Raw genomic sequence first — 24,536 nt, 5'->3', positions numbered from 1 at the left:
CCTTTGATATGCCAGTCGAGACTCAGCATTGTGGGTACATACTATGATTTCTATTCCTCAGGGGTAATGAGTAAACCCTGACTGTGAACTGACAAGATGCTTGATTTTATCAATACATCCATAGCTGTCTCGCAGCAGCCAATGGGAGGACAATGCTGCTGACGTCGCTAACGCGCACGTCCTCAGAGCTCCACACGTGGTTTGTGTAAACCACGCACGCAGACGCAAGCAGAGGCTCAGAAATGGCGGCCGATGGTGGCAGCTCTTCGCTGCAGCTACCCTGCGTTTTTTCACCAAAATCACGACAGTACTTAGCGCTGTGTGCCCAGGATGGCAGACTGCGCATTTGGAACACAGATAGCAAAACACTTCACCAAGAATACGTGCCTTCAGCCCATTTGAGTGCCACTTGTATCTGCATAGCCTGGGGACCATGCCGGACAGTCAAGGTACGTGAAGCTGCTTTGGCATTAGCTTTAGTAGGCTCGTGAGGCCCGAGCAAGCTGTGCGCGAGGGACTCTCGTGTACAAGTGCAGATAATAAAACCACAAAAGTCTCACTTTTGTCAAACGAAAGTGTGTATTAAGCTACATACCTTAGACTGTGTGCCAGCGCTTTCATGTATCCGACACGGACTTGGTAATTAGCCACGTTAGCAGTTAGCTAGCTTCCAACAGCTGCGCAGGACGCACATGTTAGCCCCACATGGTGTTCAAGAAACACGGACAATGTCTAAATTTGCTATTACAGCGTTAACTAACTCCAAACTATACACAAAGCAGCTACATTTATCCGACTAATTATTTACCACTCCGTTTGGACTATTAGGACAGCGAATAAACGTGTTATTTAATTTAGCATTAGCCCACCAAAGCGTTAGAAGCGCGTGCCACCGTGACACTTCTCGGTGGAGCGGTTCAAAAAGTTTTACCTCAGTGTATCTGCTGCCAGTTTGACCACAGTTTCAAACAAATCTCTAAAGTTAATGAAATCATTTTAAGCATTGAATCATAACTATGTATTTTAGTGTTGCCTGGCATGTGTTTGTGACCATATTTTACATTATAAGTTCACATTACTTAATAGTTGAGTAAATTCGTTTTTTTTTTGAGGTGTTAATAAATAAGAAAGACATTTGTTCTTATCAGCTGTCAATGCGTTGGTGTGTAATGTCAAACTGTAACAAACTTATTTTGTATCACTTGATTTGTATCTTTATATAATTTCATGTGATAAAGACATTGGGTTAGTGATTAAGATAGTAGAGAAATGGCCTTCAAATGAACCGTGCATCCAGTCTTGTACTTAGCTCATAATGTTTGGGTAGACATGACTTGAATATGATTTGTGTTTCAGGAGGGGCCACAGAGGAAGAAGAGGAAATCAGAGGCAGGGCAGGTGGAGGAGAAAGCAGACCTCTTGGCAATGGGCACAGCCGCAGGCAGCGTCCTCATTTACAGCACAGCAAAGGGAGCACTGCATTGTACCCTGGTGAGTCGTAACATACTCTCATTCTGGCTTGTGTCCTGCATCATACAAAAGGGAAATTAGATATAAGATGCTACTTTCCAGACTGGGAAAAGTTGTGTCATATATCCCAAAAGGATTCCCTGGCATGTGGAGAATCTTGAACCTAGAATTTGAGTAAATATGATTTGTTTTTGCCAGTGTGACAAGCATTAGCTCTGCATTAATGTCCAGTTTTGAACTATCATTTTCTGTCTCTGCAGGATGGAGGTCATAGTGGAGGAGTGAATTGTGTCCAGTGGCACCCTGAAGACAGCTTATTATACAGCGGCTCAGATGATACAAACATTATAGAGTGGGACCTGCAGACGGGAAAGACGAGAAGGTCAGTATCTAGTTTTTTATACGAGGTATAGTTTTAGACTTGGGCAGTATCAAAGTACTATAAAATACCAGGGTATTTAGCATGGGCAAGTTTTTTTTGTTTGTTTGTTATTTAATACAGTCAAAAATACAGATGCTTAGTTTTTTCTGTGAAACTGAAACAGAGAGTCTGTATTGAGGTGTGTTTTGCACGGCACTCGAGGTCAGAAGCTACTGGTGGAACAGGAAGCCAAATTGAGAAAGATGGCAAGTGTTAAGTTACAGGACTAGTTGAAATCTGGTCAGCAACATCAGAGAGAGGAGAACAATAACTACTTACATTTGTTTCTCCGTTTGACACTACCATCATACTGTATACCCTAGTTGAATGTTAGAAAGGTTTGAAGATATTTATAACAAAATAATGATGCAGGTGTTCTCCTGATCTGTTCAGACACAACTAAATTAAAGCACATTTGCTATTTTGAGTCACATTTTTATTTTATGATGTATATTTTAAGTTAAAAATCAAGTTAAAGTTTAAAATCTAAAGAAGATGCTGTTAGATTTATTGAGAGAAATAAAATCACATCCAGAGAGTGCTGCAGTCTGTAGTACAGTGCCAGATTAAATTGAAAGAACTTTTTTTTTTTTTTTTTTTTTTACCCGGCAATACAACATGCTTTAAATAACAGCATAGCAAACGTGCAATGTGATTGATCTGTCAATCAACTGGCTGTGTGAAATCAGACAGATCCTAATGCATCCCATCTTATGAGCCATGTACTGACAGTTGACAAATCAAAGGAGCAACCTGAATAAATGAGTGGATAAACATAATGAATGCAGATCCACACATGTGCACTGCATGGTACAGTTAAAGTCTGGGTGGAGAAAAAAATCTTTCTAAACACGCCGGTACCGACTTGGTTTAAGGAGAGTCTGTAGCTGCACTGCGGCTTGTTCTTTATGTGAGCTTGTTCAGTGCTCATGTCCCCAGCATTTCAGAGCAGAGAACACTTTTTTCACAATTCTGAAACATAATTTGATATATTGGGCATTTTTTTAAAATGAACTCCACTTCAATCAAGTGGAGTTAATTAAAAAATAGTGAAGAAACACTGAACTTCACCAGTCACAGACGTGTGTAAGATAACTGTGGAGGGAGGCATGTTAGTCTGGAGCTGTTGTCAAGAGCTTTAGAACAGTATTTGTGAGACCCCTGTTCATCCCAAACATGGACCAACAGATAAAATCCAAGTGCAGCTTTCAATAAATAGAGACCTTAGAGGTATAGTGAGCCATTTTAACCCTGAGTTTTTATTTCTTCCTGCTTAACTGCAGCTCACTAATTTGTAACAATTTGGTTCTGTCGTATTTATGAGAATGTTTTACAAAATACCTGTTTCACACTGATTGGCAGGTGTCCTCATCATTAAATCTGTCAAATGGAAATGACTTTTTTTGAGCACATCCAGGTTTAAAAAAAAAAAAAAACGTCTCTCAAAAAACTGACACCCTTTCTGTAGCCCTTTATACACACACAGCCTGTTGAGGGCAGGAATATTGTACTATTGTGCTGCCTCGCCGTTCTGTTTAAAAGGTACAAATGTAGAATGAGGGGACGGTGTAGTCTTACCTTAAAGCTGCCTCAGAGGTTGTAACATTATTAAGGATCGTGGGTGGCTAGGATGAGAGATTTTGATGACATGTTATACATGCGACCTACTGCTGGAGATTTAAAACATAGCTTTAGCGTAACTTAAAAAGGAAGAACGGCTGTTCGGAGCAGAGGACGAGATCGAGATAAACAATAATTATTGCCATGTTATGCCATTGGTATTGTTTAGAAAGCGTTGCTAACATTCATGCACACTAGAGGCCGCCGCTGTTGTTACATGTCATGCCCATCATGCCTCTTTTGATACTGCAGTGGAGCAATGATCACACACTGGAGCGGCATGATGCTGACGTGGTGTGGTTCTGTGTGAAAATGCAAAGGAAATATAAATACGGGATTTAGTTCTGGCTCTATAGTGTGATCTCTGTAGAAAGGGCTAGTGACACATGGTTACAGGACTGCATACTAATAAGCTTGTACTCAAACAAGACAGTACTTCTTAGCACATAAGCAAATCTTCCAGAGATTGCTTGAGTAGAAGTTCAGCGTTAATAAAAGTTGTTTTAAAAAGTCCAAAACCCGTTTGATGTTTAGGAGAAAAACATCACAGGGTTTCTAAAGTACTGGAAGGGACAGTGGGTGAAAATCCTTCAAAGAGAAGAACAGACTGGCTTTGGGAGACATTTCTCATTAAGTCAGTTCTGCAGAATGGAGTGCCATAAGTTATTGATTGAGTTAACTTATTCTTTTTCACAGCGATATCTGTTTTGATCAAAAAACAAAGGATGTCTCAACTATGAATAACTACCAACTTTTCTCCTGGCGCTCCCATCAGTTTTTGTTATCATCGCTGTGAACTTTCAGCGACTTTCATACTGTCAAACCATCACCTCTCAAACAAAAAAGTGCTTGTAGCTGGCTTAAAAAGAGTGTATGTTTTCAAAAGTCGCTTTCTTAAATATGGAACTGTTGTAACCTCTTAACTACCCTTTTCCTTACTTTGTTTCAGCTTTCCCCTCATGTAGAAAAAACACACTTTGAGAGATCAGAATGTGGATGCAGCCTAATACAGCTCTGCCACAGACACCAGGAGCTGACAACTTAACTTTCACACACTGAAATACACCAACAAGCCTTAACATTGAAGGCTTTACCATCATGCATTTAGTATCACTGTATTTCATCATAAACGCCTTTTCTCCAGTGATTTAGTAGCGGCACAGTCGGCGGGTACAATCATGAGTCGTAATGTCACCATGAATCCTGACTTGATGCTCACTAAAGCCCATTTGTGGTCCACAAAATGGTTTTGCAGAGTGTTTTGTACGTTTCTTACCGCTATCAGTTGGAGTGCAATAGTAAATAGCAAGCTGTTGATTGTAGCTGTAAAGTTTCAGGCTCCTCACTTAAATCTAAAAGAGCAAAATGCCGTAATAAAAAGTCAGGAGTGGAGGTGCTTCTTGGATGTGACTATGGAGGACAAAGCAGGTTCTTTTGATGCTCCTGATCCTGTTTTATAATGTCAACAACGGAAGAAATGGAATCCCATAAAAATGCTGTTAGAAGAAAAAGCTTCCCTTAAATGCATAAACATATTTGCCAATAGTTGTCTCTTTATTTCCACAGTAAGTGGAAGGCGGATCGGGCAGCAGTGACCAGTTTGAGTGTGAGCCCTGATGGAAAACTGCTGCTCTCAGCCGGTCATGTGATCAAGATGTGGGACTTGGACACCAAGGAGGTTTACAGGGTGAGTGTCGGCTGATTGACATTTATATATGAAGATTTAAGGGGCACACCAGTTGTAAAATTCTAGGCTGATACCATTGTTTAAAATAACAATTTAGCCAATAGCTGCTACTGACACAAATGTTTGGGGTTTTTTTTGGTCGTTATTTATTTATTTATTTATTTTTGTCATTATTTATTTTCCCTTTTGTGTTGGGGAAACAAAAAAAAAAACTGTTAAACTGTTTTAATTGAAGAGCACAAGTTCAATCGTACACATTTGTGAAACAACCTTTAAAATAACTTTTCACAAGAAAAGCATTTTTTTTAAAAAGCTGCTTTAAAAGTCTTTTTACTATACATAAAATCCCAGAATTCCCTCTTAAATGTCTATTTTATATTGCTTTGAAAACATCAATAAGGTTCCCCTGCGAACAGCTGTATTTATTCAAGTTTCTCACCAAACACTACATTTTACAAGATTACATTTAACACATCATGAAAATGATATAATTAACCTTCGCCCATTACTAAAAGTTATTAACAAGTCAAACTTACGTTTCCAGTTGAATTAATTCAACTGTGCTCCTTGTTGTCATTGTTCCCTTTGCAGAAGTTCACAGGCCACTCCACGGCTGTGACGACCCTGCGCTTTGCCACCTTGCGACCTCCTGAGAGCAACGGTCTTTATTTCCTGTCTGGTGCCGCACATGATCGACTGCTTAGTGTTTGGTGAGTGCAAAAATAACAGCCAGAAGCCGTTTTTCTCTTTTAGTCGTGCTGTGTGGTTGGACATTAATTGAAATGTCCGGCTTTGATTGCATGTTTATCGTCACGGAACTGACATGACACTGTCTCACTGCAGGCAAGTACGAGAAGACGGAAAGGACAAGAACTCAGTGGTGTCCTTCACTCTGACGGATGAGCCACAACACATCGATCTTGTCACGTCCAGCAGCAAGGAAGAGGTCAGATATCCTAATGTTAAATTAAGACGTCTTAATGCACATTGGGAGTGTAATGAGTATATTTCTTTGAGAGAGAGTGGGATTTAAGCACTAGCTTCAAGCCCTGCTAAAATGTTCCTCCCTGCGGTGTAATTATGTTTGAGCTATACTGACATATTGCTTGTTTTATGTAACCTGTTTACCTCATGCAAATGTTTGTGTGTGTTATTTGATTTGCGCAGGCGGTGAGGCTGGCGGTGGTGTGTAAGGACGGGCAGCTGCATCTCTTTGAGCACTTTTTAAATGGGTAAGGCCTTAAAACACTAAGTGCTGTATCAGGTAACATATGGCAGTGTAAGGTGACTGTATGAAACACTGGAGCACTTGGGAAAAACAATTATGCTCTCTTGTTCAGGAAACTTTTTGTAGTCCACTCTTTTGTTTTGAAGTTTGATGTAAATAACTAAACCAGTCTCAAGCATCATAACTGAAATTGTTGGGCTGCTCCTCTGTTACAGCTCATCTTTTAATTGCATTCTTGAAACAGATGTATTTTTTATGCGTCTCCTTGGAGGCCCAAAGCAATTTTGATTGTTCATGTTTGGTGTGTTTGCCCCCTAATGGCTGTTAGGGGACATTACACTGCCAACAGATGACACTGATAAAGGAACATTCACTCCTCATTGCAGGAATTCTCAATTTTTGTCTTCAATAGGAAATCTCATCTGACTCTTTTTATTCAGTTTTTTATTACCCGTCTAAACACGTGTCCCTGCAGGCCCTGTAAGAAGCCGTTGTCACCTTCGTGTACGGTGCAGATGTCAGACACAAAGGACTCTCCGGCGCCGATCCCACTGCTAGCGGCTGCCCTTGGAGCTGATACGCGGACTGTGCAGCTAGCCTACGGCAATCATCTGCAACCTGTGATGGAGAAAGTGGTAAGGATACTAGGATTATGACTTGACTTGACAAGAACGAGAAGTAGACCACCGAAGATTTGCTTGGACGGCCATGGTTTTTTTTTTTTACAGCTTAAGCTGCTTTTACACCACTGCGCAGTAACATTCCCCCAAAAGGTTTTTTAAAAGTGGCTGCTGGCGGGGATGACAGGCAGCTGCTCTAGTGAAACTAGCAGAAGTGCAAAGTAGCTCTTAGCTGCATACAGTAACAAGACAATGGAAATCACTGAAATTAATTAGAGTTTGGTGGACATGTTACTCCGAGGCCAGTTTTTCCTCTGCAAGTCCTTATAAGTTGCGAGCACCAAAATTCTGCATATTCAGACACCAACGTTATCAGCTCCTCCATCTTCTTTCTGATTCCATATCCGTTACTTGATTGGCCAAAGCCAGAACAAAATCTGTACCTCGTTGGAAACCGCTTCCCCTCTGCTGCCTCTCCCTCACTGAAGTGACTGGAGGTGGTGAGTTACCATGTGGCAGTGTGAAAGTATCTTTATATGATGGCACTTCTTCTCCATGTCCTCTTTAAAGACATGATTATCCTGGTGTTTGTTCTTGTACTTTATTAGCAACAGAACAAAAACATCACCCTGCATTTTCCAGGAAATCGGAGACATAAGGATGTGACTTGTATTCCTCATATTGGATAATAATAGTCTGTGTCAGCTGTTGGATGAAGTTTTTGGCACTTTCAGTTTGTAGCCCCGAACAAGTGTACAATCCTAATTCTTGATTTTAGTCTGCATTGGTGAATTTAGAAATTTAAAAGCCATCAGCTTTTGTAGCTTCAGAGAAATAATGCTGTCAGCCTTGAAAAAACTGTGCTTGCCAAACTCTTGATTTACCTCCCATGCTTTCACCTATCTGTACAGGAAATCAACACAGCAGAGAGACACATCTGTTTGACCCGGGATGTTCAGACCAGCTTATCCCTTTCCATGGAGACCACCGTTACCAAGGTAACAATCAAGTCTTACTTTCTCTAATATAAGGCAACACGACACATGCAGCCTCGGCAAGTTCTCCAGACTATATGTGCTCTTATTTGCCAATCCACTGGCACTGTAGAGAAATTAAAACTATAGCTGTGACTGAACATCAAAAAGTTGACATTTCTTTTTTGTTTTCCAGGTGAAAACGCCTATTGTCAACACCAAGAGCAAAGTGTTGGTCCCAGGGCTACCTGGTCACCAAGCCCCAATCAAGGGAACCCCACAGGGATCAGAGAAGAGGAAAAAAGACACAGACACCAAAGAGGTGGGTTCACAGATAATGATGACGCACCAAATAGTGGCTCACTACATCTAGGATTGGGTTATTGGCTCAGACTACTCAATGAACACAAAATGTTTGCACCACAATGTCGGTGCAAGGATTAGTCACACACCAGTCATAATAAGTAGGTAGATGTTCTTAATAGATATGTGTTAAGAATGACAAAAGAGCATCGTGTTTGGAGACAATATATGGCTGTATCAGTTTACTTCTTTTATTTTGCAAGAGTTGGAGACCTCTTTGCTGTCGTTTTTGTTGAGAGACAGTTCATTTTCTTGAGAAAACCTCAAGTCCAGTGTAAAATCCTTTTCAAAATGTGATCACACTGAATAAAAACCGACTTATTAAAGTGTGAGAACACAACACGTAAAGCATAGTGTTATGTTGCTGTTTGGCTTTTCATGCTTTATGGTTCATTCTCTGTGATGTGTTGTTAGTGTTAAACCTGTGCAAGATGGATGCATTTAATGTGTGAACAGATTACTGTTAACATAAAATACCTCTGCTCTCCTGTAGATGTCGATAGCGGAGCGACTCGGTGAAATCGATCTGTCTACAGTCTCCAGCGAGAAGGGGGCTCCTAAAGAGAAGGCCTCTTTACAGACAGACAATTTTGCAGTGCTGCTGGTGCAGGGCCTGGAGAGCCACGATGCCAACATCCTAAACGTAAGTTTTTTCTTTCCAGAGTCTGAGCTCTGAAATAAAACCTTCAGTTTTGATAAATGAAAAACCCAGGTGAATAGCCTAGCTTTTTTTGCCCTAAGATTCATTTGCCATTCAAAGTTTAAAAAAGACTAGTTTTACCAGCAGAGTTAAATTGATTTGTGTGTGAAAATTTTACTCTTGTTCCCCCTAAGACATCTTTCAGTCTGAATGTTTAGACTTCCAGAAGCCTCAAACTTGTAGAAGCATTTACAATTAAGCAAGACCTGAATGTCCTGGATCTCAGAGTAAACACGAGCTTTTACTTAAAATTTGTCAAATCCTAACTTAGCTTTTTCTCTTTCTCTCCAACAGAAAGTTCTTCAGACTCGCAAAGACATGGTGATAAAGAAAACAGTTGCTCGGTTACCCCTCCCTGCTGTTTTACCTCTGGTGGAAGAGGTGGGTGAATTTTCCGTGCAGTGCACAAACCACTGCATGCTCCTATGTGTAATATTTTAAAAGTTTTTATACCTCAGCACAACAGGCATCATGTTTTTGGGTTGTCAGTCTGTCTCATTCTTATGAAGGCGGTATCTCAAAAACGCTTACGAAGCATTGACATTATATATCTAAAAGTCAAAGGTCAGCTTCACTGTGTCATCATTACGTTGCAAAAACACTTTTGCTTTAACTTCATAACTCAGAAACTGAAGAGGAGACATTTGGTCGGACACTGAATTGGTGACACTAATCTTGGATGCACCTTATGTATATTAAAAGTACAAAAACAATTCTTAGTGTGAACCACGTTTTTATCGCAAATTATAAAATGGCTTGGGATGGCCACCCTGCACCCTATCAGGAGCCAGGTTTGGCTGAGGACTGTAATTAAGTGTCATCAGTTTAGACTGCAAGTGAAACTTGACTGGTCCAGAGGCATACAACCACGAGGCAGTAATTCTAGTTTTGTCTAATCTTAAGATATCTGTCCTCTCTAAGCTGCATTAAGCTGCCCAGATCTTTTGCCACTGTCTGGATTTATAAGTGAAGTTGTGTTAACTTTGTCTAATGATTAACTGCAGTTTTTAATCAGCCCTTCATCTCCTTTCCTGTAGATCACAAAGAGGCTCCAAGGGCACCCTTTTTCGTAAGTTGAAGCTTGACGCATGCATCTCATTGGCTTCAGTTGACAGTAATTTGTACACGTCAGATAAAAGTCCCTAATAGACGCACTGATTTTTCATGCTTTCTACATTCTGTTATAAAAACAATGAGCACTATCATGTTGATATATACAGTCATGCAGTTCTGGTTCCCACTTGACAGAATATTCATTTGTTCCATCCCTACAGGGCAGTTTTAATGGTGCGGTGGCTCAAGGCTGTACTCATGCACCACACATCATACCTGGCATCGGTGAGTCCACCACCCAACATCTCATTCTGCCTGCGTTGCTGACATGAAGCCACCAGACTCCAGTTTGCTGGTGCTTGTTTGACTTGTACTGTAATGCTTTCTGCACAGACGCACACTTAAAGCTCTCCACGGTCTAAACAGTGCATAATGTGATTCCCCTAAGCACCGCACACGGCAGTTTAAATAACACAAGCATACAAACAAACACACGGCATCCTTCTGTGCGTATCTCCTCCCTTTGTCGACATTCATATTTAATCATATTTAGATCTACAGCCATTGCCTCTGCCACACAGCAGAGATTATGCGAGTGCCTCCGACCGTCTGTGCGTTTGTGTGACTACGACCAAAATATCTCCGCTACCAGCTGCCATGTACTATTTACATTGATGCTGGAAAGACGAGAAAATCTATTGATTTCTGGGCACCCTGTGACCTTTTACCACGGCACTGTTAGTCAGCTAACATTTTGATTTTCAAGTGAGATATCCCTGACCTGTAAGGTCATACACACGGAACATTTGTTGTTCAAGTTGATCTAAACAAGAGAAAAACTTAACTGTTTGGTCACCAGCACATTTCCCCTTTAACCTTTTATGAACTATTGTCTGTGACTGAGTATTATTTTCTGGATCCAGACCTTTGAATCCCCCACTCCACAGAGCTGACAGTCTGGCATCATGACTCAACTGATTTGTCGGTGGAAAACAAATCGATCCAATGAGCGCAGAGGGTGACTTGAGCTGTTTACAAGTAGAGGTCGGCAAACTTCTCTGCATGGCTGAATAGTCAGTGCCGATAGGACATTTTACAAACTGTGGATATCAATAGAACTTGCATCAGATAGTGGCCGATGGCTGCGCATAACTTACATCACTGATAAGAGGGGAGTTGTGGGTGAAGGCCGTGTGTTGAGGAGAGCTTCATGAGTGGGTTCAGCTCGAGAGAAAGCACCTCCCATCTGCTGTGTGGCTGTTTGTAATTGTGTTGATTCCGTATTTTTAACATGTATATGTATACATTTTTTGCCTGGACCACAACAGTGGGTCCATCACAATAAGTGCTCGAAAGTCAGTGGATTAATGAACGCTGCCAGTTCCTAGAACCTGTAATTCAAAATAAAAGCCCTCTAGGGTTAAATACACATTTCAGCTTTATACTTTGTTTTGAACATGTCCTGATTTTAGGTTTTATGGATTATTGAGAAAGTATTTGAAGAATTTTGAAAGTTTCTTGTTTCAAAGTACATTTGATTTTTGTTAATACAAAAACTGAAAAAAGTGCCTGGAATACATATTTCAGATACTACTCACAGAAATACTTCCTGATCTCTGATCACCTTTTTTGCATTTAGGTGTACAACACAAAGTCAAGGTGATGTCACGCCCCTCTTAAAACCCTAGTAATATCAATATTTTGACATGGCTACGCATCAGTATGGACTTTAAACGACGTCAGATACATACGTCCAATGTATACAGAAGGATACATTGGTCTCTAATCGTGTCTCCCTCCCCAATGGAAATTGGCAGAGGCAGTGTCGGACTAGGGCTGGATATACGGAGAAAATAAAATATAACAATATTTTTGGCCAAGTACTTCTATTAACAGTGTGACAATGTTGTGGTGTTGCCTATTAGTGCTTTCACAAAATACTGATACAAAGAGATTTTCAGAAACTCACTGCACTTTACTGCATAATAAATAACATAACCTTTAAAACCAGGAAAAGACAAAATTTACAAAATGAGGGATGCAAAATAATATCGGCATGTCATTGTACTTCATATATTAGTAATAATTGCTACTGATATCACAAACTGTTGATTTATTTAATTGACAAAGTGGGCATGTTCAAAACATCAACCCTAAAAGTGTTTTTCTTAGTTTGCAAAATGAATGAATATTAGGTACACTGAAAAACATCTCTCCATCTGCTGGTGGGCCATCATGATAAGAGTATGCATAATATGATGTTAATTCCGCTACAGAAGAGACTTGATGATCAGATTAGGTGGGTTTAACAAAAAAAAAAAAGGATACATTGGTACTGGTTATCGGCCAAATGACTTGTATATCAATATCATGTCGATATATTGCCCAGTCCTATGTCAAACTGAAGGTGGAAAGAGAGTGAAATGAGTTGACTATTCTGTCTGATATCAGGCAAAAAGTTCCAAATGTGAGGTAAAGTCTACTGTCTAACCTTGTGTTTCCATGAAAACAAAGCCATGGTTAAAGAGGGAAACCTGCTCATCATCGAGTGCTGTCTCATTTGTGTATTTTCTGTCGTGGAAATGTTTTTACCTCCAGCTGATCCATCTGTGTTTCCCAACAGCTGCCAGACCTGGTTACCCAGCTGGGAGTGCTTTATCACATGATTGAGAGCCGAGTGAAGATGTTCCACAAGCTCACAAAGCTGCACGGGAAACTGTATCTCCTAATGACACAGGTACCACGTACACAAATAAGCACAGTGTCTCTCCCCCTCAGTGTTTTTTCAATGACCGGACTCTTTGATGCTATAGGTAGGGATTGGGTGGCAGGGGTTGCTTAGATTCCCTCCTTGGTCATGATGTAGTTCCCAGTAGCACCTTGAAAGTACAAAACACTCTTCTAAAACATCAGCTGTGTGCTGGCATTTAGATCAGGGACTGTCGTATCAAAACAATCTTTGCTACCTAGTGATTGAGATTAATGTCTTTCTCTTGTTATGTTCAGTATACATTCACCTAGCGCAGTGCAGAGTGCAGTGAGTAGCTCTGTGCTCTTCTGCTGCTGCCAGAAATTTCAGTCTGAAAATGCTGACAAACGTGAGAGGGGTTTGAAAATTGAGCAGATCATTTTGTGTTTGCATACGTACATACAAACAACTATGAATCCAGAGAGGAAAATCCACAGGGTCCTTGTCCCATGTATTATGTATGACTAAAAAACATGACAGTTTACACAGTATCTCCGGCACGTTTTTTTTTTTTTTTCCCCCAATTCTTGACTAGCTGCACACGGTTTATTTAAATTCAGCTAGGAAAAACTGAACACATTTCTACAGGTATTTATTTTGACTTTGAGTTACGATTTGTGTTTTCCAAACCAGTCCTCAGGCACATCTGTCCCACAAGGGCAATTGTCTGTTCCAACAATGCAAAGTTTATACTGGTGACCTTGCAGAGATAGTTCAATCCGCTACGCCTCAGATGGAGTGATCTGTTTATGAAAGTGGACAGAGATTCTTCTGAACAGGTTTTCACCTACGTCCCTGGTCTGACATTAGCATCACAATAAATTCAGACAAAGATGCCTCTGCAGATTTTACAAGGACAAGGACCTACAGGGGCGATTATCAGTTCGGCAAATGCAAAGTTGACAGCTTCTAACCTTGTGGAGAAGGTAGTGAGCCGGCTCGTGAACAGACGCTCTTCCTCGTAGGTTCAGATCGGCTTTGCGCATCCACATAGCGAATTCAGGCACAGATGTATATTGCCCGAGTGCAAATTCAGAATCCCCAACCTGCTGCATAAAAGCACAGCGTTCCTTTTAATGCGATGCGTCATTCTGACAACAAATCTTGGAAATTGCCATTCGCATCAGTGAAGTCATCGCTGGAGGCAACTCTGGCAGATAGTGATTCACAAGATCTTTATTTATCCCTCCTTCACAAAGGAATGACATCAGTGCTTTTGCTCCACTTCTGCTCTTACACACGTAATCAAATAAAGGTGTCATGAAATGATAGAGTCCCGAATTGAATCAGGTGTGCAACAGCAGGACTGATGAGAGCCTCTGGGCTTTGACGACTGAGGCTGATGTGTAGACACGTGGCCAGTCAAGTTTTTGTCTCGCTGCTGAGCATTTAAATAGCACAACATGCAGCAATGTGAGGTTTCAAGGTGATGTCCTTTTGAAAAACTAAACATGTCTCCGTATTGTTTCACATGGTTGTTTTTCTATGTGAAGATGCATTCAAGTAAAAAACGTTTCAAAACGAACATCTCCTGGGCTGCCGATGGAGATTGTTGTTTGCATGTTCCTGTTGAAATAGGTCTAAAAGTAGAACCATAATAACTTGAACATTTTTATTTTTTTGTCATCACCCTATGTTACCTTACCTTGCGTGCAGTGAAAATGTGGTATCTTGCCGTAATTACACCAGAATGGGATCCTTGTTTGCATAATCCTCTTTCAATCTAAAATAAAGGGGGAAAAAGCATAATAGCTGAAAATGTCTTCATGCAGCAGAAAGCTAAAGCTTCTGTCTTTCCTGGAATCACGTTGTACAATCCCAATGATGTCATCGCGCTGCGTCACGTGTGGTGCAAAACCACACAATGGTGCTAGAGAAACAAATCCATCAGAGCGCTTTGCACTCTGCTCAGAAAAATGAGCAAATCTCAAAAACTAAATTATGTAAATTGTTGAAATAACTTATGAAGTGTGAAGAAATATTTTGTTTGTGTGTTTCGACATCTAAATGCAATATGTGTTTTTATTTTGTAGAGTCTGATAAAAAAAATGTTTTTGTAATGATACTCTTTAAATACTTTTATCAATTATTGTGTTTTATTGGTTTACATAATCTTTTAACGTAGGTTAACAGATTTTAGGGATGTAAAGCATTCAAAGATACTCCAAGACATGACATGATAATAAGCAAAAAATACCATTGATGGCACTGGTGGAACATTTCTGTTGCCAAGTTAAAGAGTTAGAAAGTGATTTGTGCAAAAAGAACTAAAAATGCAACAACAATGTTCAGATCCTTCACGGGATCTCAAATATCCATCTCCCCTTTCACCACTAGGTGGCGACAAGTGACAGCAGCAAGGCAGTTACAGATGTTGACCACACAGCTAAGCTGGTGTATGAGGAAGGTAAGTATTTGTTCTTCTTGCTGTGTCCCTCTTTATGTGCAGTCTGTTTCCCAGCTGCTCTTGTTCTTTAAAACCTTCTTCCTTGGTGGCATAGCAGTTTCTTAAGCCCATTGAATTTCATGCAGAATCACAGCGTTGGTTAATGCATCGGTCTCAGTGATGATTGAGTGTGGTAAGCAGCGTGAGTGGCAGCTGACTGAAATAAAAACATAATCTTGTTTTGGTCTCTAGCTCATTCTGACATTTTAGATGTGTGATTGACTGGAGCGACTGTGGAGCAACAGGTCACACTGATGCTCTCTTTAAGTCACCGCCCCTGACAGACTGTTTTCTGATGATTTTGACTGGCATTCATAAACCTGTCGAATTTAGTCATTTAGGCCTCTCCATGCAGGCTGAATCAGTTAAGATTTATGAAGCCAATGTTGCCCATCATGCAGCCACTCTTGGCGATGCACCGCACGCAAACATGACTCCTGTTGCCTGGCAACCTGACCAGCAGCGTTCAGATCCTCCCCTTTGAGCGGAACAACAAGGCCCTGCTCTGTTCACTCTCATTTCTCATTACCTTACTGTATAAGACGCTTTATTGAACCACGTAGAAAATTGGCTTTCATGAAATAATTAAGCTCTGCTTTGAGTTTCAATACCCCTGTCAGTGGTCCAGGATATGAAGGATCATTTAGGGGGAAAAAAGTTCATAAAGAGAGTTGATGAGCAGGAGGTTGTTACAGTCCTGTGTGGATGCTGCTGTGCACTGGGCTTATTATGGGTTGACATGGGAATCTGACAGGAAGCCTCAGAGTTGTGACAGGACAGTTAGAGAGTCACAGTGTGGTCAGGTTGTGTGGATGGCTCGTACACTCAGAGTGGCTGTGATTAATTGATGTTTTCAGTTGCAAACAATTGCACTCTCTAATTGTACTGTTTTGTGTCCGTATAGGTAATTAGCTTAATTATACACTGATTAACCGTTCTGTAGTAACCTGAAGCACCAGATGGTTTGTTACAAAGAACCATCCGAGAAGCCGTCAGTGGAAGCTGTTTGGAAAAGGCCAGGCATTGTGAAAAAATACTTGGCAGGTGATTGGATGAGCAGTCTGTCGGGAGAGGAGCGAAAACATCTTTTCCATCGAGAAAAGCCTTCAGTGTCATTCCTTTCTCTTCTTTCAATGAAAAATACTCTCCAGTTCTGATGTAACTGATGCTTCTTGCAGCATCTTACCTACTTAGTAGCCGCCATTGTTGTGTTGAACCGTTGCTTCTCGGTGTCCTCACACACACCTAACCCACACCTCTCGCTGCCAGCAGCTCGTCACTGGACACTGGTAGGTCCAAACCACTGGGGATGCAGACACAAATGCATTTCTTGAAGACTATCAAATTGTGAATTCTGTAGCATGAACTGGCACAAAGAGATGCTGCAGAAATGTTAGTCAGAATTAGTCAGGTTGAGAGAATTCCCCTGCAGTGGTTAAAGAAGTGTTTCACTGCTGGAAAAATGGTCTTTTTATGAAACTAGGCTGTCAATGCAGTAGAGAGGTGTGCAAATACTTGTGTATTAGTGCTACATGACCAAAGAAAACAGTAAAAGGATGCTTTTGCTCAACAGGTAGAAAACCTGCAACTAATAGAATGCGCTGCGTCGCAGTGTGTAACAGATGCAATAAATGCACCCTCTGATGCACGCCACAATGCAGACTTGTCCGTTTCACACATTGGAGGCCAGCTGGTAGCAGCCTTGTATGACAGTTAATCAGTAAGCTAAAACATGTTTCTGTAAACAACTGAGGTGAGAGATAGGCAATGCAGAAACCGAATCTGAGTTTATAATCCATCAGCGCTGCTCAGTTTAACTGATCTCACAGGAAACAGTGTGGATCCCACTTCCTATTAATAAACTCTCGCTATTACAGCTAAGCCGGACACTAAAATGCTTCTGAAAATATTTTAGAAAAGAAAAAAATTCCTGCTCTGAGTAAAATGAAGACTGAAGCATGTAGAGACAGAGGACAGAACCGTTTGTGTGTTGAGTATGAATTTCTCTACATCATTAATTTAATTTGTCCATGGCTGGTGTTGTCCAGCGATGTGACGGTTGGGCTCTGTGGTATTTGTCCAGCCCTCCTCCTTTGTGTTTGGACAGCTGTGTAAAAAGTGACAGTGATGAGCGGCTGCAGCATTTTACCCAAACTTAAATATTTTTCAACTCTCTGTAACCAGGAAAAAATGCGGCACACGTGCAGCACTCGGAGCAGAATAGACCCTCAGCGCCTTGTCATGCTGCTGGCATTGGCATTTGTAACTGTGTAAATTTGCGTCACTCTGATGGAAAAAAAGAAAAAAAGCTTTACATAGCAGTCGTGGCGGTTGCTTGACGTCCCCATGTGGTTGACTTGTCAAAAGTGCAGTATTGCAATACTGCGGTTATCACGACAGCCCTTTTCAGAACACAGGATCAGATTTAGGCCTCTGTAAATGAACCGTAGGCACCCAGGGGTGTTGCAGATAGTAAGGCTGCCAGACACAATAATGTACATGTTGTACCAGAAAAAGCTTTTTTGCAACATGCTGCAACACTTCTTTTTATGTCCCTGAATCTAACTGATGTTGAGCATTGAATTGATTTTTAAATGTCAAAAATAACTATAATATGTTTAACTTAAAGTGTTTTATCCTTTACTGTGTTATGGTACATCTCTTTTACAAACCAATCATGTTTCCCAACACGAATTGCCCTTTTCATGTTAGTTAGTCTGCGTAATGGAATTTCTCATTGTGACCCAGAAATTCATAGTGTCCGCCTCCCTGAGGCAGTTTGAAATACCAAAAAATGACATGATCCACTTTAACTATGTAATTCTTAGTCTTTCTGCTCTTGATAATTACCTCTGCCTCATTTTTATGTTCTACAGCATATGAGCATATTTACAGGTATGACATACAATAGAATATTTAGTTGTACTTAAGTCCCTGTTTGCAGCAGATGATGCGTGGCTGACCTAATGGGGCCAATACCCTCAGCAAATTGGCATTCTTCTCTCGTGCACTTCACAGTCAGTATTGTCATAACCAAATGGCCCTGCTATGGTGTTTACATGCAAATATCTACTGCCTCACATGATATTTATACACAAATGAAAGCATAGAGGGCTTTTTCCTTTTCCTCACTCTGTTTCTGTTCTCGTGTGGGAGGGGTTGTACCAGCTTTAATGTAGTAAAAATAGTTCTACAGTATGCACTGATGGATTTGTTTTGCTTTGTGTGCCCTTTACAGAATCATCCGATGAAGAAGAGGCCTCTGGTGATGAAGCTCTTCCTGACGATGCAGACTCTGATGTAAGTTCTGAGAAAGTGGCCGGTCAGACACATCCTAAAAGTGCTCTGATCAAAGTAGTTTATAAAACTGCTGCTGCAACAGTTTGGAAGAACTGGCCAAACAATAATGTTTGCACTGTGTTACAAATTGTAGACATTTTATTAGGCTGTCCGTTTTTGAGTTGGGCACTGGGAATAAGGGCGGGTGATATATCTAATATATTCGGTGTATCGCAGCTTGTTCCACATGAGATATAGTTACTTCATTTAACTTAAGGTCATTTATTTATTTTGTATTTAGTAAGTCTACAGTAGTTTTGGGATCTCAAAATATCTAGATATATATTTTGTATCGCAATGTAGCCTAAAAATATTGCAATATCATTTTATAGCCATATCGCCCAGCCCCTACTGAGATGTTATGTTTTTGGTCCTTCTTAGAACTGGGAAGAGGAGGAGGTTACAGAGCAGGCGATGGATGAGGACGAAGAGGAACAAGCAGACGACAGCAGAACAGATTCCAAAGCAAACGGAGAGGAAGACATGGATCACGGAAACGAGAGCGAAGAGGAGTGAGAACAAATGCCAATCATACATTACAAAAATGGACCTGAAAGAGTTATATATACTTTCATTTTATTTTTCATGCTTTTGATTTTATTATCAGAACAAAGTATGGTTTTACAAAATCAAAGGACACATGGTGTCGACATGTGGGCAGCTCGGCCCCCCTCGCCTCGCCACAACTCAGCTCGGCCACAACGGCAGTGATGTCATGGCCCGTGTCTGTTCCCCATCTGAGGAACAGCGGCAGCATTTTGAGGAAAACATTCAGCAAAATGAAATTGATGCAAGTTCTCTTCTGCTTTCTGTCAGTCTGCATCCCAACTCTACAACCTGATGAGTTTGCATTTAAAATGACTACAAAGATCATTTGGTGGTGTTCCAGTTTGCCTACACAGCTATCTGCATTCCAAATTTTTATGTTATGTAATGAATAGTATTAGAGTATAATGTACGAGCAGCTTAACAGTAGATGAGACAGCACTCTGTGATCGGTTTATTCTAACACTGTAGGCCATCTGGAACGCACCTTTTATTTAAAGGAGCCCACAGGTGCAGACACGGTGCAGGTGTGGAGTTGGGATGCAGAGCCCGCGACTGTTTGTACAGAATACTGCTCGATCAGAGGCGGGCTTACCAGCCAAGCCCATACATCATGTCCCCACACAATGTAAATCTCTATGTACAGTGAAGTGTTTGTATGAGCTCTTCCCTCTACAGCTATCCCCCAGAAACGCTTGGGATTAAATGAACTCCTGTAAAGTCTCTTGAATGCTGTTTTTTTTTTTTTTTTTAATTGTTTCCACATTTGTTGCAGCCGTCTTGTTTTAACTGTTCTTTTTGTGTGTTTAATTTCCGGGCATGCCCTAATGTCCACTGCCTTGAACCCATAGTCACAGGGGCAACTGAGAAAAAAGAAAATGTGAACTTTGCTCAAATAGGTGAATAAATGGGTTTTCAAAGTTTTTTTGCTGTGTCTGATGGGAGTGGGGCACACGGGTGAGAGGTCCTTGCTGAATAATGAGACTCTCTAAGGGACCAATATACTGAGGCTTTTTAAAAATGTGCCCATTACAGGCATAGCAATATCCTGTGGGAAACTTGTTGAGGTCATGCACATGTTTAAAGTGTTTACATGGTGAGTGGATGAGAGGGATACAATTCTCTATGAGGTTTCCCAATTCATTTATCATTTAATAGTGGTTTTGATATACTGTGTGAGATGGTCTATTTTCTGAAAAATCAATTGAGAAACTACCAAAGAATGCGTTTTTGGGCTAATCCAATAAAAACTTAACAAAGGTTCTTAATTGGATTGGGGGAAAAAATGATTTAAAAAAATCAATATTGCCATGAAGCTAATATTTTGTGGCTCTGCAGTACTTTTCACAAAGGGCTAATGTAGCTAGGTATGTTATAAGGTTTTAGATATCACAGCATAACTGGTGTGGCAGAATCTCTTAATCCTGGATATATTTATTTTGTATTGCAGTATCCAGTACCGTCATGTTGTTCTAGCTTTCTCAGACTACAAGAAGATTCATTGTTTCCCCCTGTGGCCGGTGGAGGAAGAACACCCACTATGAACCATGCTATTTTCCAAACGATCAAGTACCAGCAGGTGTATGCCTTGAGGAACAATATCGAGCCCACTACAGCTTTGGCTGTATTGTCACAGTCGCTGAGAAGCACCGTAGTGCATTGTGCAATTTGTGGCGGTGCTTAACATGGGTCGAGTCAATGTATGTTGAATGCCACCCTTCCTACTCACTTCTATTTGACGAAAGCCTTGATGTCACATTGACTGGCAAGATCCTACAGCGTTAAAATCTCTACCTGTGCTAGTGAGTGCACCCCGCATCCCCCCTCTGCCGATGAGACTACTTTGCCATGAGGAGCGCGGACAGTACCTCCAGAAATGGATCTGTTTTAGCAATTCAAAGTCAGGCAGAACTTACCCAGGACTGGTCACAGTGCCACACTGGACCTAACCTAAGGCAACAGAAAGTTTGCTGATTCGGCGGTGAGTCTGGGTTTGCACAAGCTGAATTCTAGTTGCTACAGCCACTAAACAAGGATGTGTCTTGATGGCTGCTATCTGATCTCCTCGTGGGTAAGTAGTTTAATAGGGAAGTGGGGCAGGGGACCATGGGGTGCAGTATGGTAGATCTCTGCAAAATATGGAAGCTACATTTATGCATTATTATGGACTTACTGCCTTTCTTGCCAAATCCTGCTCTTTGAAATCCCTGAAAAAAAGATAAGTCCAAAGAGCCAAGTCCAGGGGTTATGTGCACACTTGACAATAGTCTGCGCCAAGGGCACAACCCTGCTGCACTATTGCCTTCCTTCTAGTTCTCTGGCTGGGGAAAAGGGCACAGCCTGGGTCAGTAAACCCAACTGGAGGTTGATTAGGGGCTGTGGGATAGAGCCAGAACCAGAAGGGCAGGAGGTTACGAGGTCCATGCCTACAACCAAGTGCCCGCCGTTGGCTGTCCTCCTGTGTGGAGCCTCCAACATGCTCCACAGGCCCTTGCTCTCTCTACACCTGCTATGATTGCCTCTCAAGCCCCGGTGAAGCCTTCAGCATGATCTGCGGGCCATAGCTTTCCCTGCACCTGGTACGACGACCTCTCCAGCCCCAGTATACCCTCTAGTGTGGTCTGTGGGCCCGTGATTGACTGTGAGCTGCCAAGCTCCATCCAGCATTTCCCAAGAGGCCTCCAGCAAGTCGAGCTGTGCTCTGCTCCTTACCCAGAGAGTCAAGAGGTCAAATTGGAATTCCATCCTTATTTTTCATACATAGGCAATTATTATATTACAAATGTACTAGAGTGATTGTGAAGCATTCTTAATTTAGCACCTAATGCAGTATTGTTGCCCGCCATCAGGTGGTGCCATTGAATAAATCAAATAGGAAGGGCGGCACTGAACGTTTGCAGAGTCAAACGTTTGACTACATCCATATTGAGTAACGCTGCAAATTGCACCCTGTAGTAAGGAGTACTTGGCACTCGTTCAAGCGACACAAAAGTCTTGTTATCAGAAATGCTTTCAAAGACTGTTTTTTGGGGGTTTCGGAGGGGACAGATGCAAAGATAAACACTAACCGGTTAGTTTGGTAGAAGTACATCTGGTTAGCCCCACCTCAGATAAAGCGCAACAAACAGTTGCTTTCCTGAGCTTTACTTCAGCCACCCTGACACACTGAAATTGTTATTTCATGTTACCATTGTCAGAAGTTGTGAATGGTACCAATAGAGCCATTGTAAAGGGCACTATAACGGAAGTGTTTCGAAATGTGGCTAAATCATGCGGGACTGACTCCCAAGAGGTGGTTGAGACAAGCAACCAAGACTACCTAAAGGCCTGTTAGCAAATTCAGAATACTGGGATAGAAAAAGATTGACCCTGCCTACTCTGCCTGTGAGTGGCTAATACTCGTTGCCTTTGTTGGTTGGATTGGTTAGGTTTAGGCGAGTGAAGTGGGATCGGTTAGGTTTAAAGTAAAAATGTCAGGATAAGCCAATCAGAAGCAGAGTAAGGTGGCAATTACCTTGCGATCCCAGAATTTGCGAATCCGTGACCTGATTCAGATATTTCCCAAATTGGGTCAGTTTTCAATGTTTCTAGAACAAAAGACTTAGACGAGAAAGTTAAAAAAGACATCTGGGAGTTAAGGATAGGATTTATTTGACACCTACTGTAGATGGAGAGTTTTTTTAACCTATTATTTTTTACGGGAGGCATTTTGACATGTTGAATAGCATGAAAAGTACAGCTGGACATAACTGCTGCATTTCATTGTGTTGTGTGTTTGGTGCAGAGCCATCATTAGTGCTATGTTAGTTCCTCGTTTTGAGTTCCCTGCTGTGACAAATCAAAATGTCTGCTGTGAAAAAAAGGTTTATTATTGGCAGGTTTTTACAGTAACATCCACAATTACATACACAGGTTTTACAGGAAATAAAAGTTTGCAGTTGAGTGAAGTTAAGGTTAATGTGTGCAGAGGGAGAAAAATATTAAAAAGAGTTAGTGCCTTGAAATAATCTTTGTTGTTGTTGTTGTTGGCTTTGTTTTTGCTGGTCATGTATGCTCCTAAATTTTACCTCATTATTATTAGTAAGTGTACCTGCCTGCCAGTGGTCATATACAATATCAGAATTTAATTTGGAAAATGGACTGAATTTATGAATCAGAGGATGCTCTCTGGTGATGCAGCACCGCTTTTTGATTTAGGCTGACAAGACAAGCGGAAGGTGTCGAATGCCAAACAAATGGTCTCTTTGGCCCAGGTCATTTCATACAATATATGACAACTATCTATCATGCATTCACCTGGTGATCTCTGTACTTCCCTGAAAGAGTCTGGGCTGTATAGCAACCATCTTCAGTCATAAGCACAACAGAGAATATGTGAAAGTGCAGCAGTTACACTGCAACTCACATCCAGGCTTTCTACACTCTGAGCGCACACAGTTGAGTGAGTCAGCCATGATGGAGGTGATGGAGCATGGAGTTCTTACTCCCCTGGCAGGGGTCCACAGCTATGGCCACAGCCAGTTAATGATGATCTTCTCACTTCTAACAAACAACTATAGCAAACGCAGAGAGCCACAGTTATTTCAGTAAATCAACAACAGATAATAAAGAAGTGAAATTGTGAAAAAAGAGAGCATGCGGTGTTCTCATTAATAGTTCATGTCTTGCTGTTTTTATCAAAATATTTAAAAACAATGTATAGTATGCTGAGTATGTAAGTGTGTAAAAATATGAATCTAAGAAATACAGTAATTGACAATTAGCACTAATATGTTAATATTTAAATTTTAATATGGATAATGTGTTTATGTGTAAAGTGTGTAAAATATCAAATTTGCTACAATACAATTTCTAAAACTAGTTTGTAAATTAAAAATATAAAAATATACGTATGCAAAGCTACAACAATGAACAACATAGATATACATAGACAAGACTAACAATAAGTATATATATAATGTGTAACATGTTAAATATAGCCTACATTTGAGTATAGTAATAATAACAGAAAAATAAAAAATAATAAAAGAACTAGAGCTAACTTGATGCAAAAGGGTTAACTGTTTCCTTCCAAGCTCCCTTCTGACAGCTCTTTTTGTCACAGTCCTTCAAACTTTTCCTCCATGGACCAACAATATATCTGAGTTGGTTATATTAGTATCTGCATTTGTTTTCTGTTTTCTCATATTCATTTGTCATGAGGAATTTGTATTCTAGGTTTGGGTTTTTTTTCTTGTTGCATTATGGTTAGTGTTTAGTGCTTCCTGCCTCATTTTGTTTTGCTCACCTCATGTGTTATGTCTCGCTTCACTTCCTGTCT

At 40.9% G+C, this 24,536-nt stretch overlaps 1 protein-coding gene across 1 annotated transcript; it reads left to right on the top strand.

Moving 5' to 3' along the window:
* The first annotated feature begins 168 nt into the window (after positions 1 to 168).
* Positions 169 to 19,939, top strand: wdr43 (WD repeat domain 43). The gene is made up of 18 exons (XM_042500920.2): positions 169 to 449; positions 1,357 to 1,491; positions 1,731 to 1,852; positions 5,078 to 5,198; positions 5,790 to 5,908; positions 6,042 to 6,144; positions 6,366 to 6,430; positions 6,902 to 7,061; positions 7,958 to 8,044; positions 8,217 to 8,342; positions 8,877 to 9,026; positions 9,378 to 9,464; positions 10,121 to 10,152; positions 10,358 to 10,421; positions 12,760 to 12,873; positions 15,223 to 15,292; positions 18,570 to 18,631; positions 19,052 to 19,939. Exons 1-18 carry the CDS (start codon positions 243 to 245, stop codon positions 19,184 to 19,186), a joined length of 1,959 nt encoding a protein of 652 aa, XP_042356854.1. The 5' UTR covers positions 169 to 242; the 3' UTR covers positions 19,187 to 19,939.
* Positions 19,940 to 24,536: the final 4,597 nt, after the last annotated feature.

This window comes from Plectropomus leopardus, chromosome 14 (genome assembly GCF_026936395.1).
Source record: "Plectropomus leopardus strain MGB_pleo_1.0 chromosome 14, ASM2693639v1, whole genome shotgun sequence".
NCBI lineage: Eukaryota > Metazoa > Chordata > Actinopteri > Perciformes > Serranidae > Plectropomus > Plectropomus leopardus.
Note: the sequence above shows the minus strand (reverse complement) of the source record. Positions and strands in the feature narration are given on the sequence as shown.

What these genes read in the sequence shown, in the direction of transcription:
- wdr43 (XM_042500920.2), top strand. Translation starts at nt 243, where the DNA reads ATGGCGGCCGATGGTGGCAGCTCTTCGCTGCAGCTACCCTGCGTTTTT. An exon ending in GAGCACTGCATTGTACCCTG is followed by an intron (nt 1,492 to 1,730) that starts GTGAGTCGTAAC and finishes CTGTCTCTGCAG; the next exon opens with GATGGAGGTCATAGTGGAGG. An exon ending in AAGACACAGACACCAAAGAG is followed by an intron (nt 8,343 to 8,876) that starts GTGGGTTCACAG and finishes GCTCTCCTGTAG; the next exon opens with ATGTCGATAGCGGAGCGACT.